The 19,498-nt window shown below is 46.6% G+C and overlaps 1 protein-coding gene across 3 annotated transcripts in view; it reads right to left on the reverse strand.

Moving 5' to 3' along the window:
• Positions 1-19,498, reverse strand: part of TMEM94 (transmembrane protein 94) — a 734,938-nt gene that overhangs the window by 432,727 nt on the left and 282,713 nt on the right. For 2 of the 3 annotated variants that reach the window (XM_086930761.1, XM_086930760.1), the window contains exons 10-12: positions 7,409-7,525; positions 6,903-6,959; positions 6,033-6,137 (exon numbers count right to left, since the gene is read on the reverse strand). In XM_086930761.1, coding sequence (XP_086786887.1) covers positions 6,033-6,137; positions 6,903-6,959; positions 7,409-7,525 — 279 coding nt within the window. The remainder of the gene's footprint in view (positions 1-6,032; positions 6,138-6,902; positions 6,960-7,408; positions 7,526-19,498) is intronic. The other variant, XM_086930762.1, reaches the window with a different exon arrangement.

The raw sequence follows: 19,498 nt of genomic DNA on the forward strand, positions 1-19,498 counted from the left end.
CCAATTTGCAGGGGCAGAGCACTCAGTAGACCACATCGGAGGTGTTACAATTTGTGAACTCATCATGTCTGAAGTTTTTGTTTCCATAATTAAAGTAATTTCCATCAATGGTGCTGTTGCATGAATTGCAATTTCCGCACCGGTGGTGACCTTTAACTGGGGGTAGTGCTAGCATTGATTGCAATGTTGGTTCAAATCTTTTCTTTTTTGTATTTGCCTGTACCAAGTGGTCTTTAATGCCTTTGTTATTAGTGAGGGCGAAAATTGGAAATTCCTTAAAGACTTTCAACCATTTGACACTTTGCCAATTCTTTTTTACGATCTTCTTGATTTCATTTACATAGCCAGAAAAGGTAGTGAAGCATACAAGTGGCATATCTTTTGCTTTCTCTTTTTGTGTTAATAAGGACTCTCTTGGCGTGTACCATGCCCTTTTCATTGCCCGTTTCGTCAATTTTCTGGTATAATGACGTTCAACCAGTTTTTCCAGAAGTATTTTTGCATTTGAGAAATAATCTTCCTTCTTTGAACAATTGTGTCTTATTCTTAAGAACTGACTGAATGGAAGGTTGTCTTTCAAATTTCTTTGATGGAAGCTCGTGAAATGTAACAGCCTGTTCCAGTCAGTATTTTTTGGGAACAACGAAGTGAAAATTGTCCCTTTGTAATGTTTGACCATAAGATCAAGGAAATTAATTACTGGAATTGAAGGAGACCACAATGTTAGGATTCCGTTGATTAATCCACACACCAAATTCTTCTAGTTTTTGCGGGGTTCCCCTCCAGAGCATGAAAACGTCATCTATATACCTTTGCCATATTTTTATATGGCCATCAAACGGGTTGTTATTATAGATCCAACAATCTTCATAATGTGCCATAAACATAATGGCCATTTCTGGGGCAAAAGAACACCCCATCACAGTACCTTTGATCTGCAAATACTGTTCATCATCGAATTCAAAGAAATTATACTTTAGACATACTTTCCCCAATTCCACCAGAAAGGATGTTGGGATGGCATGTAGTCTGGTTTGTTTCACCAGGAAGTAAATCATAGCTTCTAGTCCCTCTTCTTGTGGTATATTCGTATACAAACTCACAATGTCTAAGGTGACTAGAAACTCCATTTGTTGGTCAAAACGTTGTCCTTTCAACAGGGTTATTGCTTGCATTGTATCCTTGATGTAGCTGGTAGTAGAACTTGCTAATGGCTTTAGGAATGTATCAATGTATTTTGCTGGTCTCTCCAGAATCAAATTTACTCCCTATATTATTGGTCGGCCAGGGGGGTTGGCAGCATCTTTGTGAATCTTTGGGAGTATATACATCAGACTTGTCCTGGGATTTTGATTAACCCCTTCGATGCTGATGACGGAACGGTTCCGTCATCAGCGTCGGTTGAGCTGTGCTGAGGACGGAACCGTTCCGTCATGACTCCGCCCGCGCAAGGCAAAGTCAGCATGGGCGGGGAATTCGCGCAGCACGGATGCGGTTAAGAAGAAATTTGGATTCTTGTTTTGAAAGCCAACCGTTCTCTTCACCAATTTTAACAAATGTCTCGAGTTTGTCTAAGACAGTTTTGGAAAGGTCTTGGTCAATTTTGCGATAATGATCTTCTGTCAATGCACCCTGTGCAGTTAATGGAATACTTCAGTTTTCTTACAGAAAGTATACACCGGACATACAGAAGTGGACGAGTGGTTGTCTCAATCACAGTGAAACGTATCAGAATATGAGCAGATTATATTTTTGTAAAGCATACTTGAGACACTGCGTCCTCCTGCGGGATGACCAGAAGGAACCGCCAGAACTAGATACACATCGCACTGAGCACCAAAGCGCGGAGTGCGTAGCCCGGCCGCTGCATATTTGGACCTTTCAACCTCATGCAAAAGTAAGCAAAATTTTATGTTACTTGTCCGGCATTTTGGTTTGAAAGAACTTTATTCAGTATTTTCAATATATGGCGTTGAAGTGTTTTTCGAAGTTACAGAATGCGTTTTAATGCCATTCACACTTACAGCATTTAGAAGGGCACATTTTTGCACATCGTGAAAACGCTTTTCGGGAAATAAACTGGTGTACTAACGCCCATTTCGTGAAAACACATTTGTTTCAAAAGTCTTCTGCATTTTGGCTTCTGTATTGGTGTCATACAACCAGCATGCATAGCGCACTGAACGTAAGCAAAGCACGTCATGCCTGCAGTAAGAGAAACTCATTAAAGAAAATCGTGCTCACATACTAAAAACAGACGTACCGCGTAACAACCGAAGTAAAAGGGCCAGTCGCCATGGGAGGTTACATATGAACTTATGTACAGAGTGAGAATGAGGCGCACTCTAAACTAACTCTTTTAACAGATACTAATGCTAAAGACACCGAAAAACTTTACCTAAGGGGTGCTACACTGCAGTCATGTGTTGGCTGCACAAACAGATAAAGACAAGGCGGTACTAAGGAGGGACCAACAAGCCACTTTATGAATCAGAGGCCACCAATTACGAAGGATACTACAAGCCAATGACAAATATGGGTGGAGAGTTGACGGGGCTTCTATTACATACTCCACTACAACATGTCTCCCAGTGCAGCGCATGCCTGCTGACTCTAGGCTTGACCTAAAAATTACTACTTATGTCAAGGTCTGAACTATAGTCAGAATATTCCTTGATTCTATATCAGGATCAGAGGCTCAGATTATGCCTTCTTCATTTGATATATTCTATCAGCAGCCATTTCGAAGCACAACAAAAAACTACTCTTCCCATGAACACCAGGGAAATAGGAAAAAGTCCAAGTTCACAAGTCCTTCTTTGTTGCTGCAGCTTGAGTTAAGATTCTGTTTCTTTGGACTGATTTAGTCACGAGTCACGTGAGAGGAGGAGCAACAGGATCGCGAGTGCGAGCAGGAGCGGGGGAGAGACAGAGCCTCTGAAGGAGCTTCGAAACACTGAAAAACCGCTGCACGTTAAAACTCTCAAGGGCCGCGGCAGGAGTACTGCGGAAGCTTCCAGAACCGGCCGTCTTGCCGTCCTGTGGGGGACTTCTGCCACGACTTCAGGCTCCCTCAGGCATCGGGCTTCGGGGGCCTTTTCCAGCACCGGGCCCGCACCGGTGACCGCGACCAGCATCCACTAACGAGGTGAGGCTGCCTTCAAAGCCCCCAGGCTACGAGAGGGGCGCGAGCGCGGCTGCCGGTAGAGGTGGCGGCGAAGTAAGAGCCCGGGGGGTTGACCTTGGCAGGACAGATGTAGGAAGGTGGCTACCTGACTATGGTTACCCCAGATTTTTTGCCATGTGTTTATCTGGTTTTCGACTTAGCCTGGGGCCCTGATTAGCAGGGAGCCAGGTCAACTATCTGCTCTCTCTTTAAAATGGATTCCATGTACCGTAGGTGCATAACTAAATTGGCTTGGGTCACCTTATCAGCCCTGTACAGTGCACTATAGGGACCCAGTGCATAGGTGCATCCAAGGCCTACCAGGGGCTGCAGCATATCTTTTGCCACCCCTGGCTGGCTATCCAAGATTGACACAACTGGCTGATCACTCAGCTGGGGCAAGGTGTGTAATCACCCCTTGCTTAGATATAGTATACCTATATCTAAACCTATCTGGACACATATATACCTATAAGTCACTCCTATGGCAGGCCTTAACAATCCTGGAGGCAGAGTGCTTGGTTTCATGTGAGATGGTGCTCTAGCATGAGCTGAGCCTGTCTGCAGCTGTCGGGACCAATTCCCTAAGCTGTTCCGGGATATTGCCATACCATATACTCTTAACTGCATTATAATCCATCGTGGTTATGTGCTAACTTTGGTTTGGTTTTATCAAAACATGTCGTGTAAGGTGTCATACGCTTTGGAATACTACCCCCTCGCCAGTCCTGGCGACGGGGTAGCATTCTACCCTTCTAGAGGGAGAAGACATGTTACTTTGCTAAAACGCGGTTGATTTTAAAAGAGCCTCAGCATCACGAAATGGACGCTTCTGCCACAGACACAAGTCTGACCTCCTGCTGCTGACCGAAACTTGGCAGGGGAGGCCTGGACAAAGGGTTTCCTGTCGCGGGGACAGGAGATAGTGGATTGTAGCAGGGAGGTTTGAAAGAAACCAGACGGTGCCTGGGGAGCACAAGGCTTCCCCTTGCACAATCCGGTCAAACCGGTTCTGGGGCACACCATCCCCAGTCCCAGCGCGACCCTGGACAAAGGGAAAGGGGTGTAACCACCCCCTTCCTGGGTGCCACCCATAGGAGGGACCAAGCAGGTAATCCAGTCCACCAGATTGGTATAAGAGTGGGAGCAGTGCCAACGCGCATCAGATTATCCTGACTGAAACTTATGAAACGAAACTCTGGACCCTTCGACATCCTACTTGACGTAGAAGACTGAAGAATCTCCCTTGTGGTCAAGGAGTGACCACCCTGTGCAAACGGGCACCATCCAGCACCTCAACGTTTGCTTTGTTGCAGTTCCCGCCGGAACTCGAGCGACAGAGTTCGACAAGACCCAGCGTTCCTGCCTTCTAACAGCCCGATCCACAGTCCCTGCAGAGCTGAGACCCGTGGAAGCGACCTGAAGCGTGGGGCCGGCCATCTTGGAAAGACCACGAGGCGCTGACCGTGCAGCTTCCGAGGCTCCCTCGAAGCTGTGCATTGGGGTTTGAGAAGCCCCAGCCCTGAGCCACTCCTGCACCGAAGCTCACCCCTCTACACTCCCCGAGTGCTGCGTGGGGTCCTTCTGCACTTTTTGGCTCAACGCGTTGGTCCGGTCGCTTGCCCGTTGGCTTGCGGCCCCAGTACCGACGAGCCTTTGAATTTGACCTGCCAGTCCGGTTGCTCTGGACTGGCCCTCGCTCCCCTGAAAAGAAGCGCCAGCTCTGACCTTGCTGGTCCGAGCGATCTTCGAATCCTGCATGGGTTGCGCTTGCCAAGGGTTGTTTGCTCCAATCCGGAAGCCGACACCGCCAACAGCGAGAGCCTTCGTGGGACAGCTCGTGATCCACTCCTGGACATCCTCGGTGCCCCAGAGTCCAAGTGGCAGCGGAGAGAAGCTTCTCAATAACCACCTGATTGCGCCCGACATTGCCTGGTTCCTTCCTGGTTCCACCCTGGTCACTGCTGAGTGACCCAGACTCTGTCCCCTCTGCTTTCAGGTACTCTACATCTTCGATCCACCCTTGGATCACACCGGACACTTCTCTTCTCGACGCCTGCAGCATCTTCATCTTCAGCCACCATCGACCTGCGTGACGAAACCCGACACTAATTTGCACCTGTGCACCCGCTTCCTGTGGGTGAGGTAACTCAGCAACGCCGGTGCTCCTGCACTGGTACACACCTCTAGTGTATATGTCTAAAGTTTCGTCCTTCTAGGTCAGTCGGAAGGTTCCTTTAACAGTAACTTTGTAACTTTTACGCACCATTGGTGCATGCCTGTGCTTTAAGCGCTGCACCCGAATCCCGCGGGCTTTTCCCGACTTCAGCATTGCTAGTCCCGACTAGTCCCAACGATTCCACAGGCCCTAGGCCTAACCACTGTTCGATTAGTGATACTTATACCACTGCAAGGGACCAGTGTTTTTAGATACAAGACCTCTGGCCCTCTCACTCTACTTCTACAAGAAATCACCTTGAGGTAATTCTGTTTGCAGACCAGCACTGTACATCCATTCTTCATTCACTCACTCACTCACTCTGCACTTTATAGAACTTGAACTGAAGCCCACAGTAATTCTAGTCTAGCAGCTGACTAATCATTAGGAAAAGGTAAGTACCTTAAAATAATGTACAAACATGTGATGACTGAATATTAGAGTCTAAAACATAGGACATTACAAAGACAAACAGATTCTGGAGAAATGAAGCACATACATGTGAATGACAAGAGTTCCCCCAAGAAAAATGTTTTTATGGTTAGTATCTCCATTCAAGTCTGTTAATTATGTCAGTGTATCATTACCCATGTAGGCATGCCCTCATCATCTGGGTCACCACAATCAAGCTCGGACATACAGACTTACTGTAACTGATCCCAGGATGTGCAGCAAGCTAGAGGTGAGGCTGAGGGTCTGCGACCTGCCTCTCAATAAGCTGAGGAAATGACTCCAGACACACCGCATCATTTCCTGACAGATACAAAAAGAACAATAATAGCTGGATGTGGCGTATATGTACACCAAAAAGATTGGTGAGAGGTGCACAAACAATGACAAACCACCCCTCAGATCATACAGCATTCAAAGCATAAACTCGCAAAAGGGAGAACAGACATGATAGGGACAATAGTACAGAAAGCACTGACTCTTTGAGCAACCCTGTGGCAGCCCAGACCTCTCCTATGGATGGCAATCGCCTCCTAGTATGCGTTCAGGATTCCCAATTGAATACACTCACTTCATAAGTGCTCACCTCTGATCAGTAAAGGACATTACACTGGATAACACTTATGAATTGACCTTATTGGAGGTCAACATACTTTGAACACAAATTTAATGCAACAGGAAAGGGTGTGGAAGGTGAGCAGCAGTGTAGTGCTCTCAGATTAGTTCATCACATGTAATGATCAACTGATTCATGGAAAAAATCACACAGCGCATTACAGATATCCATGCACCAGCATGCAGAGTGCAAGGAAGCTGAAGCAGTGTGGCAGCTACATATCACAGACAGGAAGCAGGTAGGAACAAGCAAAAAGTCAGAAGTGAGAAAACTGCTACCACTTGAATAAGAGCCAGAGAAACACAGACACCACAAGCAGGACGCAGGGCAGAGGACGGAAGGGACTTTGCACTATTAGTGTTTTGGTTTAGGTTCCAGGGAGTGAGAATGGACTAAAAGATAGCGCAGTTGGGCAGAGAAAATAAAATAAAAGGCCAGTAACACGTGGGTACCTGAGATGACACCATCTCGGTGTAGCTGCTGAGCGTGTCCTCTGAAAACTTAGCCATCTGGAGCAAGAGAAGAGACTGGTTACTATTATGCTATCATGAAGGGAGTAGACTGGAGAAGATGGGGAAGACATCTCACTGCTTTTATAGGCTGATGAGTGATGAAAGAATTCATCATACTACTGGACTCTAACAAAACAAACTCCATCATAAAGACTGAAGTTCTTCAATTTTCAAAGTGCAGAAACAGTTGAGACACTAGTAGTGCACCACAACAGAATGCTGAAAACACACTCATCTATTATCCACCCCCCACCTGAAAACAAAAGTATGTGTGAAAAGGCAACCCCAAACAAAACAGGTGTGAGTTCGGGCACCCCAGGCATGATAATCAACATCAGTACTGCCACAATCATACTGCCAGTTAGTACCATGTAAAAAGCAAGCAAAAGTTTCCTATACAAATAAACACACTCTCCCCACCCAACAAAGAACAGCAACACACTTACCAGGGTAGAAGGGCAGCCCTTACTCATCTGGGCTAGTACACGAGCCTCACCCAATGCAGTGACAAGAATCCACAAGATTGGAAAAAGTAGAGGAAGGACAGGCAAGACACCATTTACCTAAGGAAACAATGACAAAGCATTAAATTGTACATAACAAACGATCCCCACTCTAAGAAGGGTGAATAAGCTGAAACACGCTACTTCCCCTTTAGCAGCAGTGACTATTTTTGTTTGTCTGTAGTTCTGCAGTGAAAGAACGTTATAACCTAGTTTACTAAGACTAAGGACTATAGCTGCAACTCTGCTGAGAACCAAAAGGTAGACTTATATATGTAGATTTATTTATTTGCAAAGTTTTATATATGACTGGCTAGACCCGGAGGTATCAGAGTGCTTTGCATGAGGATCAGCGAGTTACAGGTTACATAATTACATAGTCAAGTATAGACATAGGAGAAAACATGAGATTACACCTTTTCACGGCTTAATTCTGGTCTCGTCACTGAAACTTGAATTGGAGTTAATAAATATAGACCAGATAGTAAACAGGAACTTAATTAACTATTGTCATCATCTGAGAGAGGCACAAGAGGATTCTTACAAATTCTTGTCTAAAAAGGGACTCAGTAATTCAACATCAACAAGATCCTCATCATGGCTTATCAATTTGCAGAAAACTTTAACAGATTTGGAAACAACTGAAGAATGGTGTCAAAATCTTGATTACAATTTTTTTAAATAAAATTAAGGAAAAAAGTAAGCTTCTCTTTTGCGGAAACATTGATCAAATTTTTAATCTAAAAATGGGGTGATTTTGTAGTAGTACTTTTCTACTCTGGGACCACAAACGTAAATCCATCACCATCTTAAACTAAATTCACCAATTTGACTCCTCCATATAGCAGAGTTTAAGTCCAGGTAGAGCAAGGGGATTAATCCCGGCTGCAGGTGTTGCAGACATTGTGAAGCCAAAGTAGAATCTATATATCTTTTGATCTGCATTTGCCCCCAATTGATTAAGGATAGAAAGATTTTGTTGTGCCCACTGTTTTCAGGTATTTGGCGGGTAAGCACCATAAAACAAACATTAAGAGAATGTATTAAAGGAACAGTCAACTTATCAAATGCCTAGTAATATTTTTGGATCTTGCCATTAATGCGATCTCACCAGCCATGATGTAGAGTGTAAAACCAGGAAACATTTGAAGCAAAAAAATTTAGCATTTAGTTTAAATTGCACTTTGCTCTAATTTTTAAAGAAAACTTAAGTATTTCATATCTATAGACCAATAATACTTTAAGATATTTTGTGCGTTTTGAGTACGTCTAACTAGTGTAAATTTGGGATTGTGATTTTAATTATTCTTTTATAAATTACTGACATCTAGTGCATAGGAATGGAAAAACAGGTTGAATATATAAAATTTAGTTTGGGCATTAACAATCCGTGAAATCAGTATGACAAGCGATGATGTTAATCGTAAACCAACACTACCTCATGTCATGATCCAAATCTTTCTATTCTTTTTTCTCACTGATGGTGAAGTGGGAAGATACAATAATGATCTATACTAGATACAGTGGACAGTAGTGACAGCCACATTTTACTATCTAAATACTGGGATTCTTAATTTAACTTACTGTCTGGCCGCAAACTCCCCCCATGTTCACTGATTCTATTGGCCCCTCTTACTTACAATTTCACCTCCACCCTCCCCTCTACTTCTATGCCTCACTCTCTCGCCTCTCCATCTACTGACACACTATAAAATTATTCACTGTCTTCTTGATCTACTATCTTTGATTTGATTCCTGATTATGATCTCCCGAACTTACAACTTTCTTAAAGATCATATTGCCTTGCCTTATTTTATATATATATATTATTAAGTCTGTGTTTACTCTGTGTTACTAAATCCTGTAAAGCGCTCTGATACTCTTTTGTCCAGCTAGTGCTTTATAAAACCTTCAAAATAAATAAATAAATAAAATATTTACTGGAGAGGCAGAAGAACCTCATATCAACCTGGAATAGCCTTAAATTACAACAATATTGCTGTAGGCAAATAACCCTTTTTATTTGCAGTGTGAACATATTAACATAAAAATACCACTGAAAATAACTTCCTTCGCAGTGTAATACACTCTGTTCTTGTGTGTAAAGTCTTCCCTGTCAAAGAGTAACATAATTGGACTGCATTTAAATGACATGAGCGAACTGATCTTTGGTCACAGATTTGCCTAATAAACACAACATATGACAAAAAAAATGTGTTGCATCTGACTAACAGTCTTTGTTTTATCCATATAATATACTATTGACCTTAATGCATGCAGAGTACTAGAGCTCTTTTTAAAGCACAAGCTCGGTTCTAAAAGCAAGGAGGCAACTGAACTGTTTGATACGGAAAGATGTAAACACCTTACATATATATCTGGATGTGTTCTCATTATAATAGCTGTGTGTGTCTGTACCTCACTAACCATGAGTAAAGTCAGAACAACTTCTAGAAAAGTTGTGTTAAGACAGATGTTTCAAAACGCTGTATGTATTGGTTACAAATGAGGTAATATGAACCTATTTAAAACAGTGTTTAAATTTCAAGTAGGAAGTGGTGCATGATGTAGTGGATAAACCGTTTTTTTCCTTTGCCAAAAAGGATGGCAATGATGTTGACTGATAACGTGCACCAACATCTAAGCAGAGATGGCTGCTAAAGTGACTTTAATACAGGTGTAGCATTAGCGATTATCAAGTAGAAAACGAAAGTTAAAAAAAAGAATTTTAGATTTATTGAGGTATTCCTGTACTTTCCTTTTTAAGGCACGTGCAAAAACTGCTAAGGCACAAGGAGCTGTGCTGCCAAGTTTAGTGACATGTTTTTGGTGAGCAATTTTCTCCTTCTGCATGGTCAGTAAATGTGGAAGGGTTGGCAATTTGTGATGATGGATTATGAGCCTATTTAAGTGCAAGTACCTTGACCATTACGTAAATGATGGTGCTATTATAATTAAGAGAATCCTCCTACTCTTTGAAGCACTGCTACTGTATATGTTAATTAAACTTGCTCTTCAACTAGTTCTAGTCATAAATCAGTGAAATAACTTGGTGTCCTGGTACACACCACCACCTAAATATGCAAACCAATATGAATTAACCTATGCAAGATACTGCAAATGCTACTTACCAGTATGCATCTGTTCTTGGCATGTAGGGCTGCTGACATTCATATCTGTGCATAGATCGCCACCTAGTGTTGGGTCCGGATGATTGCACATTGTTGTCCTGGAAGAGTCTTCGAAGTATCACGAGATAGGTGGCTCCTCCCCTGGACTACAGTGCGCATGGGCATCGCCTCCATCCCCAGATTGTTTTTAGCCATTGGCAGAGATGGAGTGAAGAATGTGAGTGATGACCATGCTATGAGCATATGTATATATATGAATGAATACTGCAGCTGCTACAGGCGCCGGGGAGGAGGGTGGGCGATATGAATGTCAGCAGCCCTACATGCCAAGAACAGATGCATACTGGTAAGTAGCATTTGCAGTTCGAGGCATGTGGGCTGCTGAATTCATATCTGTGCATAGAATACATAGCAGTCCCTCCATTATCGGCGGCCGCCCGTGCCAGCTGCAGCGGTCTGAAAAAGTGTTTTTAGAACAGCTTGACCAACAGCTGCCTGCTGTTTGGAATGCACGTCTACACAGTAGTGCTTAGTGAAAGTATGTGTGGTAGACCATGTGGCTGCTCTACAGATATCTTCTAAGGGAATGTTACCTAGGAAAGCCATAGAGGCCCCCAGCTTCCTGGTGGAGTGGGCCCTCGGTGGGATAGTGAGGGTGCGTTTAGCTTTAGCGTAACAGATCTGAATGCACTTTACTATCCACCTAGCAATCCCTGCTTTTGAGATAGCGTTTCCCTTGTGGTGTGTGGCAAAAGCAACAAAAAGCTGCTTGGTTTTGCGAAAATCTTTTGTCCTGTCTACATAATACATCAAGGCCCTCTGAACATCAAGGGTGTGGAGCATGCGCTCCGCCAGCGTCTCCGGGTTTTGGAAAAACACCGGCAATTCAATTGTCTGGTTTAAGTGGAATTGGGATACCACTTTGGGTAGGAATTTAGGGTTAGTGCGGAGCACCACCCTGTTAGCATGTACCTGGAAGAAAGGTTCTTGGATGGTGAGCGCCTGCAGCTCGCTAACCCTCCGTAGCGATGTAATTGCTACTAAGAACGCAACCTTCCAAGTCAGAAACTGAAGCTCACAAGAGTGCAGTGGTTCAAAGGGAGGACCCATCAGCCTCGTAAGAACCACATTGAGGTTCCATTCTGGAGCTGGTGGGGTCCTTGGTGGAATGACCCTTTTGAGTCCTTCCAGAAAGGCCTTGATAGCAGGGACCTTGAAGAGTGACAGGTGTTGCCTATTCTGGAGGTATGCTGCCATAGCAGACAGGTGAATGCGGATGGAAGAGTATGCCAGATTGCATTGATACAGGTGGAAAAGATAGCAAATGATGTTTTGAATGGAAGCATCTAGAGGGTCAATATTGTGGTTAGCACAGTAGATGACAAACCTCTTCCATTTAGCCGCATAACAAGCTCTGGTAGTGGGCTTCCTTGCCTCCCGAATGATGTTCATGCAATCGGGAGGAAGATTGAGGTAGCCAAACTCTAGGACTTCAGGAGCCAGATCGCCAGGTTGAGCTGTTGCGGATCTGGGTGCTGAATGTCGCCATGGCTCTGCGTCAGAAGGCTGGGAGTGAGATGAAGCCTTTGATGCGGCACCACGGACAGTTCTAGAAACGTGGTGTACCCTGGTTGGCGAGCCCACGTTGGAGCAACCAGGATGAGAGTCATCGAGTGCTGCCTGAGCTTGCGTGCCACCAGCGGTATCAGAGGTGCTGGGGGAAAAGCGTACGCAAATCTGCCTGACCAGTTCATCCACATCGCATTGCCCTGTGACTGGGGGTGTGGGAATCTGGCGGCGAAGCTTTGGCATTTTGCGTTCACCTTTGTGGCGAACAGGTCTATCTCTGGATGACCCCACCTTTGGAAGTACGGTTGGAGTACTGATGGATGTATCTCCCACTTGTGCATCTGATGGCTGTGCCTGCTGAGCAGATCCGCCATTTGATTGTCCTTGCCCGGGAGATGCTCTGCCATGAGGAAGATGTTCCTCTGAATGGCCCACTTCCACATGCTCTGAGCCAGATGAGACAGCTGTGGAGAGTGTGTGCCTCCCTGCTTCTGAATGTAGTACATGGCCGTCATGTTGTCCGTCCGGATCAACACGACTTTGTTGCACAGATGTACTTTGAACGCCTTCAATGCCATGAAGATTGCCATCAGTTCCAACACATTGATGTGCATCTTCCTTTGCTGTAGTGTCCATAGTCCCTGCACTGTGTACTGGAGTACATGCGCTCCCCATCCCTGGAGAGAGGCGTCCGTCGTCAGAATAATCTGTGGGACAGGCTCTTGGAATGGTCGGCCCTTGCAAAGGTTGTGTGGATTCCACCAATGCAGAGAGTTGTATGCCCGACCGCTCACCAACACTAGGTCTGTCAGTTGCCCATGAGCCTGAGTCCACTGACGTGCAAGGCACTCCTGAAGCGGACGCATATGTAGTCTCGCGTGCGGGACAATGGAGATGCAGTAGGCCATCATGCCTATCAACTGCATGAACACCTTCGCTGGAAGCGAGTGTTGGGGTCTGAATCGTTGGATCAGCGCCTGGATACTGGCGATTCTCACTGAATTTGGCTGCGCGGTGGCTGCCAGAGTGTCGATTGTCGCGCCCAGGTACTGTCGCACGTGGGCGGGCTGGAGATGGGACTTTGGGTAGTTCAGAGAGAATCCCAGATCGTGCAGGAGATGAATGGTGCGTGACACGTGGTCGACGCACTGCTGTTCTGTCCTTGCTTGAATGAGCCAGTCGTCCAGGTAGGGAAAGACGTGGACGTGCTGGCGACGGAGATGCGCTGCCACAGTCGCTAGGCACTTGGTAAACACTCTCGGTGCCGTGGTGACCCCGAACGGCAGAACCCTGAACTGGTAATGCTGGTCTAAGATCGTGAATCTGAGATACTTCCTGTGGGAAGGATGCAGGGGGATATGGAAATAGGCATCTTTCAGATCCAGCGTAGCCAGGAAGTCCCCCTGTTGAAGCAGGGGAAGCACCTGCTGCAACGTGAGCATATGGAAGTGCTCCGAGAGGATGTACCAGTTCAGGGGCCTGAGGTCCAGGATCGGCCTGAGGAATCCGTCCTTCTTGGGAATCAGAAAATACAGGGAGTAAACCCCTGTTCCCCGCTCTTGCAATGGAACGAGCTCCATTGCCCCTTTTTGCAGCATGACCAGAACTTCTTGCTGCAACAAGGTCAAGTGCTCGCCTGACATAGGACGGCTCCTTGGGGGTATGTCCGGTGGAATGGACGTAAGCTCTAGACAGTACCCGTACTGGATAATAGACCTCACCCACCTGTCCGTGGTGATGGTTTTCCACGCCGGCAGGAACTGCTGGAGTCTCCCCCCGACCGGTGTTGCATGGTCGGGGGGCAGTGACAAGACGTCACTGTTTGTTGGTGGTGGTGGACCTGGAACTATTGTTTCCACGTCCCCTGCCCTTGACATTATTGCCTCTGTAACCACCTCGACCCTTGTTGTTATACGAGGGTTGGGTGTTACTTTTGTAATATTGGGTTGACTGGGACGCCTGTCCCCTTGAGGTGCCTCTGGAGTTTGAGCGGCGAAAGGAACCACTCCGAAACTGCTGACTTTGTAGAGCCCCCATAGACTTGGCAGTTTCCGTATCTTTTTTCATTTTCTCCAGTGTGGCATCCACCTCAGGGCCAAACAGGTGGTCAGGATTCACTGTTTGATTGAGGATCGTAGTTTGGATGTCGGGTTTGAACCCCGAAATTCTAAGCCAGGCATGGCGTCGAAGCAGCACACTGGTATTGATAGCCCTGGAGGCTGTGTCTGCCACATCCAGTGCACATTTGATGGATGCATTCGTAATGAGTTTACCCTCCTGAATGAGCATCTCCCCCGCCTCCTTGTATTGGTCAGGCAAGTGTTGCAGTATGGCCTCTAATGTGTCATAATGGGCCCTATCATAACGTGCAAGTAATGCTTGGGTGTTAGGCAAACGAATTGCTGCACAGGCAGCTAATATCTGGAGAATATCTGAGGCCTCAAAGATCTTGGACCCTTTGTCCGGGGGAGGAGCGTCACCAGTAGTTTGAGAGTTCGCCCTCTTCCGAGCGTTGGAAACAACCAAGGAGTCCAATGGCAAGTGTCCCTTGATATATGTAGGATCCGTGGGCGCTGCCTTATATTTCCTGTCGATGCGAGGGTTGACCACACGCGCTCGGGTGGGCTCCTTGAAAACCTCCGTTGCATGTTTCAGCACCCCCTTAAGCATCGGTAGCGTTTTGACAGACTTTTCGGCTACCGAGAAGGTGTCGAACAAGAAGTCCCCATCCACGGGGTCCTAGTGCAGCTCGACGTCGTGGTTAGCAGCAGCTCTCTCTATCAGAGCATTGAAGGCCGCCGAGTCCTCAGACGGGGACGTCTTGGCCGCGAAAAGTTGAGTGTCCTGAGCCGACTGCGGGTCCCCCGTGTCGCCTCCGGCGGACCACGGTACGTGCTCCTCCTCCGGATCCGAGTACGCCGGATAGTTGTACTCGTTACCTTCCTCGTCCGCATCGGCTGCAGCGGAATGCGTCGGCGAGTGTCCTAGGGTTTGCGGGGACACAGGTTCCACCAAAGCCGGAGAGTCCTCGGAGTCCCTTTTGTTTTTGAGAGGAATCTTAAAGGGTTCCAACGTCGGCTCCGTCGCGATCTTCCGTTTGAGGAGCGACAGCTTTCCGGTGTTGGCGTCGATTATTACCGCACGACGTTCCTCTTCCGCAAGCGGCTGGAGACGCAGCTTCGACACCGCCAAGGCAGCCTTCGGCGGTAACACCTCCCTCGAGGGTCCGCCCTGTTTCGGTGCGAAGGCCTTCGGCGCCGACTTGGGCGGCAGGGTGAAACGGATAGGCGTTTGCTCCCTCGCAGGCTTAGGCGTCGGCTTAGGCGCACTGGTGTCCTGTGCGGGAACCACACTGGCCTTTCGAATCCGCTGCAAGGATTCCGCTACCTTCTTTGTCCAGGCCGGAGAGGGCTGGGCCGGTTCGAGCGACCCCTCATCTTCGAGAGCCTGTGCGCCGGCAGGCACCGTCTTCGGGGCCGACGCCCCCTGCCTGTGCGCGTCGTCGCCCTGACGCTTCTTCGAAGCAGTCTTCGGGTCCGCGACCCCTTTCGGCGCCGACGCAGCCGCGTCGGAGGACTTCGCCTTCGGCGCCGACCCCGAGGGCTTCGGGTCGGCCATTTTGGCGTGGCTCTTCAAGTCGGCCATTTTGGTTTTCTTGGAAGTTGACACCTCCAGAACCTTCTTCACCTGCGCCACTTTCACTTTCGGTTTCGCATCCGAGGATGCGTGACCAGTTGGCTTCACTTTCGTTTTCTTCGACGTAAGTGATGGTTCATAAGTGTCCGTGACCGGGCCCGGAGGCGGGGACGTAGGACTCATAGTTAGATCTTGGGTAAGGCCCGAAGGCGATCCCTCGACCTGGGCCGTATGAAGGGGAACAACCCCTGAGTCAGGTTGGGGATGCTCTTCCTCCGAGCTATCTCCCATCGTGGTAAAAGTTTGTTCGTCGTCCCCTACCTCGTCGGTGACTTCGTCAAAGTTCTCCTCACCCGCGTCGTAGGCCTCTCCCTCGGATGCGGGATTAGAGTCCGAACCTTGCACGTCGTCTTCTCCCTCGACATATTCTTGGAAAATGTCGTCAGGCGGGGGCGCCGTGGCCGATAACCTAGCCTGGAGCCTATTGGCCCGACGAATCTTTAAAGTCTTCTTGCTCCTGAATTTCGAACACGCCATGCAGGTGTCCTCGCGGTGATCCGGCGACAAGCAGGTATTGCACACCGGGTGCACGTCGAGGTGCGAGTATTTAGAGTGACACAACGGGCACTTCTTAAACGGAGTTCGCTCCATAGCAAGAGTGTAGTACAGGCCCGACCGCGCCGAAAGCACGTGGAAGGGCAGCAAGAGATCGGAGCTGAGAGTCAGAAAGAAACCCGTACGCAACTATACCGACGCCCAGCCTAAAGACCTTTTGGTCTCGAGTAGAAGTTGAACAACTATCGGTTCCGACAGAGGGAACCGAAACACATCCGAACCCAATGGCGGAAAAAAACAATCTGGGGATGGAGGCGATGCCCATGCGCACTGTAGTCCAGGGGAGGAGCCACCTATCTCGTGATACTTCGAAGACTCTTCCAGGACAACAATGTGCAATCATCCGGACCCAACACTAGGTGGCGATCTATGCACAGATATGAATTCAGCAGCCCACATGCCTCGAACAGCCATGCACTCACTCCTGCATGTGGCAGACATGTTTCTGTGAAGTATTGTTAAAGATTACATTGTTATAAAGGTTCACAGATTTATTATATTCACTCCTCTGTTCACTCTCCCCCTCTCACTTTCTTCTACTTTCCCCTGCTACGGAATGTTTCCAATGTTTTATTTACATTATTCACTTTCTGTCTGTCTTTATGTACCTCTCCTTTTTCACCTTAGACTCCCTTGATGTCTACCTCTACAAATACCCTACAGACATTTGGAGACTTCTAATTCCTAGTTGATGTTAGAATGCCATTATTAACCATATGTTAAGGTTTGGTTTGGGTTCTGTTCACATGTACCATGCAGTGATGCTCTGATAAGAGCGCACTATAAAAATGTGGAAAAAATACATCAAAAGGAAACAGAATTAATATATACATAAAAATTAGCAAAACACTTGACCTAACATTGAAACAGTTAAGCTTCCAGAATACGATATACATAGTAATAAAAAAATACACGTCAGCTATAATGACAATAGAGGATTTGAAACTACATCACAGAAAAAGAGGTCTGTAGCATCCTCCTCAGCCCGGGTACTCTCCAATGACTACATCACACACGGAGCCTAGTATAACACATCTTTATTCATCTGCGTGCAACCACGTACTCAACATTCTAATCTGCATTCATTGCACTATGCTATTAAAATTTACATCATAGTTCTACGGAGTCCATCAGGAGCTACAATGGTTCCATCACAAACTCACGCAACAGTACATCTCCCCCTCTGTTAAATAAAATTACCTTTTTTTACAAACATATACAATTAGAGCCCTTCAGTGAGTCTTCGTGGTGATTGGATCACACTTCCAGACCATGTCTTCGGAAACTGGGGACTGGCAGTAGAGATGTCCATGACTGGCCTTAGTGACGGAGAAACAGCAACAGTAAAGAGTTCTTCACTTGTCTTTTCAGAACCAGTCTCTACAATGACATCAGTGCCTGATGAGCAACGAACCAGATGTATGAAGTGCGACGAGTCTTGCGTAATGGACTTCCCAGGACATTAGGCAGTCACCATGTTTCTATTACAGGTCACAAGGTGAAATGGCTCAGCAGTGAAAGGACTATGAGACGTTAGTTTTCCATTCGGACAAAAAGCACTCCATCTCGGCTAGTGAACTGAACATCTTTTGCATGTCGACGCTTACCTGCGTATGTTTTTTGTTCTTCTTATGTTCCAAGTGGTCCATGCGTGTCGCTTCCTCAGCATTTGCTCTTCTGTTGGTCCATTGTAGTCCATTGAGGTAACTTGGTCGTCCTGGCTCTCCCGAACATCAAGGTTGCAGGGCTTTCCCCAGTAGTCGAGTGAGGAGTCGAGTGGTAAGCTCATGCTGTACTAGTTAACCTCGACCATCTTAAGGTCGAGGTTTCCTAATACAGCATGCTGGATAGCTTTCTTAAGAGTACTCATAAACCGATCAATAAGGCCATTGGCCTGTGCCCAAAGAGGAGTCCTCTTCTGATGCTTCATATTTAAATGATTTAGAAAGTCTCCGAGTTCTCGACTGTTGAAATATGGGCCATTGTCAGACTTTAATATTGCATGAACACCCCCGGTTGAAAGAATGATGTCTAGTCTCTCAATGACAGTTTGAGAGATGGATGCGAGATCTTCGATCAATTGAAAACAGGAATATTCGTCAATGATCGCCATCAGGTGATGGTCGTTGTCAAGAGAGCCAAAAGAATTCTTTCCCATGCATGCCTTGGCAACCCTGGTATTTTTAATGGGTTTTGAGTGGTTTTCAAGGTTAGACAGTTTCATAGATGACAGGCCTTTAATTCTCTTTCAACTCGCTCACCGAGATGTTGAAACCAGACTCTGTCTCGGAGAGCTTGTTTGGTGACAACAATTTAACTATGTCCTTCATGCCCACTTCAATTATCTGTTGTCGCAGACTCTCTGGAATGACAATTCTAGCACCTCTTAGAATAATACCTTCCTGAGTAACTGACAGTTCATCTTTGCCATTCCTAAAGTTTTGATATTCACGGTCACTAGTAAGAGGTTGAGGTTGCTGGTACCAAGACTGATGTGTACGGATGTCTTTCAGTTTCAGCATGTCACTATCTTGACTTGCTGAATCCCCTGGAACCTTGACCTCCCTCTTGGTCTCCATGGGAGCCCTTTGTTTTGGGGGTTCCTTGGGGAATGTTCTGAGCCACCACCCAGCAACTTTGGTGGTGGGCTGCTTCGGCTATGGCCAGCTCCGCAAGTTCAAACCGGGTTGCGTGCTCTGAGGTTGCCTCCCCCAGCTCAGGGGGAAAACGTCTCTCTTCGCCCAATTCTGTTAAAACTGACTATTAGGGTATTTGAATTTCTTTGATTGTAAGCTTCTCTTTGTGCTGACTGACACCTATTTGATCTCTGCCTCACACCATATGAATGTATGACTTTGAGTTGCGTAGTAGTGCAGTACCTCTTTGTGTGGCCTTCCCAGCAGGTTCTCGGCCACCAATATGTAGCCTTTTCAGTGAAGTTTTCAATAACTTCAAATGCTTTACACAGAACTGGGGCTGCGCTTTGACTCTACATACAACAAACATTGATCCCACACTTCGAAGAAGGCACACATGACATGCACAAGAAATTTGCTGGACCACAGCAAATTCTCTGGAAGAG

This window comes from Lissotriton vulgaris, chromosome 7 (genome assembly GCF_964263255.1).
Source record: "Lissotriton vulgaris chromosome 7, aLisVul1.2, whole genome shotgun sequence".
Classification (NCBI taxonomy): Eukaryota; Metazoa; Chordata; class Amphibia; order Caudata; family Salamandridae; genus Lissotriton; species Lissotriton vulgaris.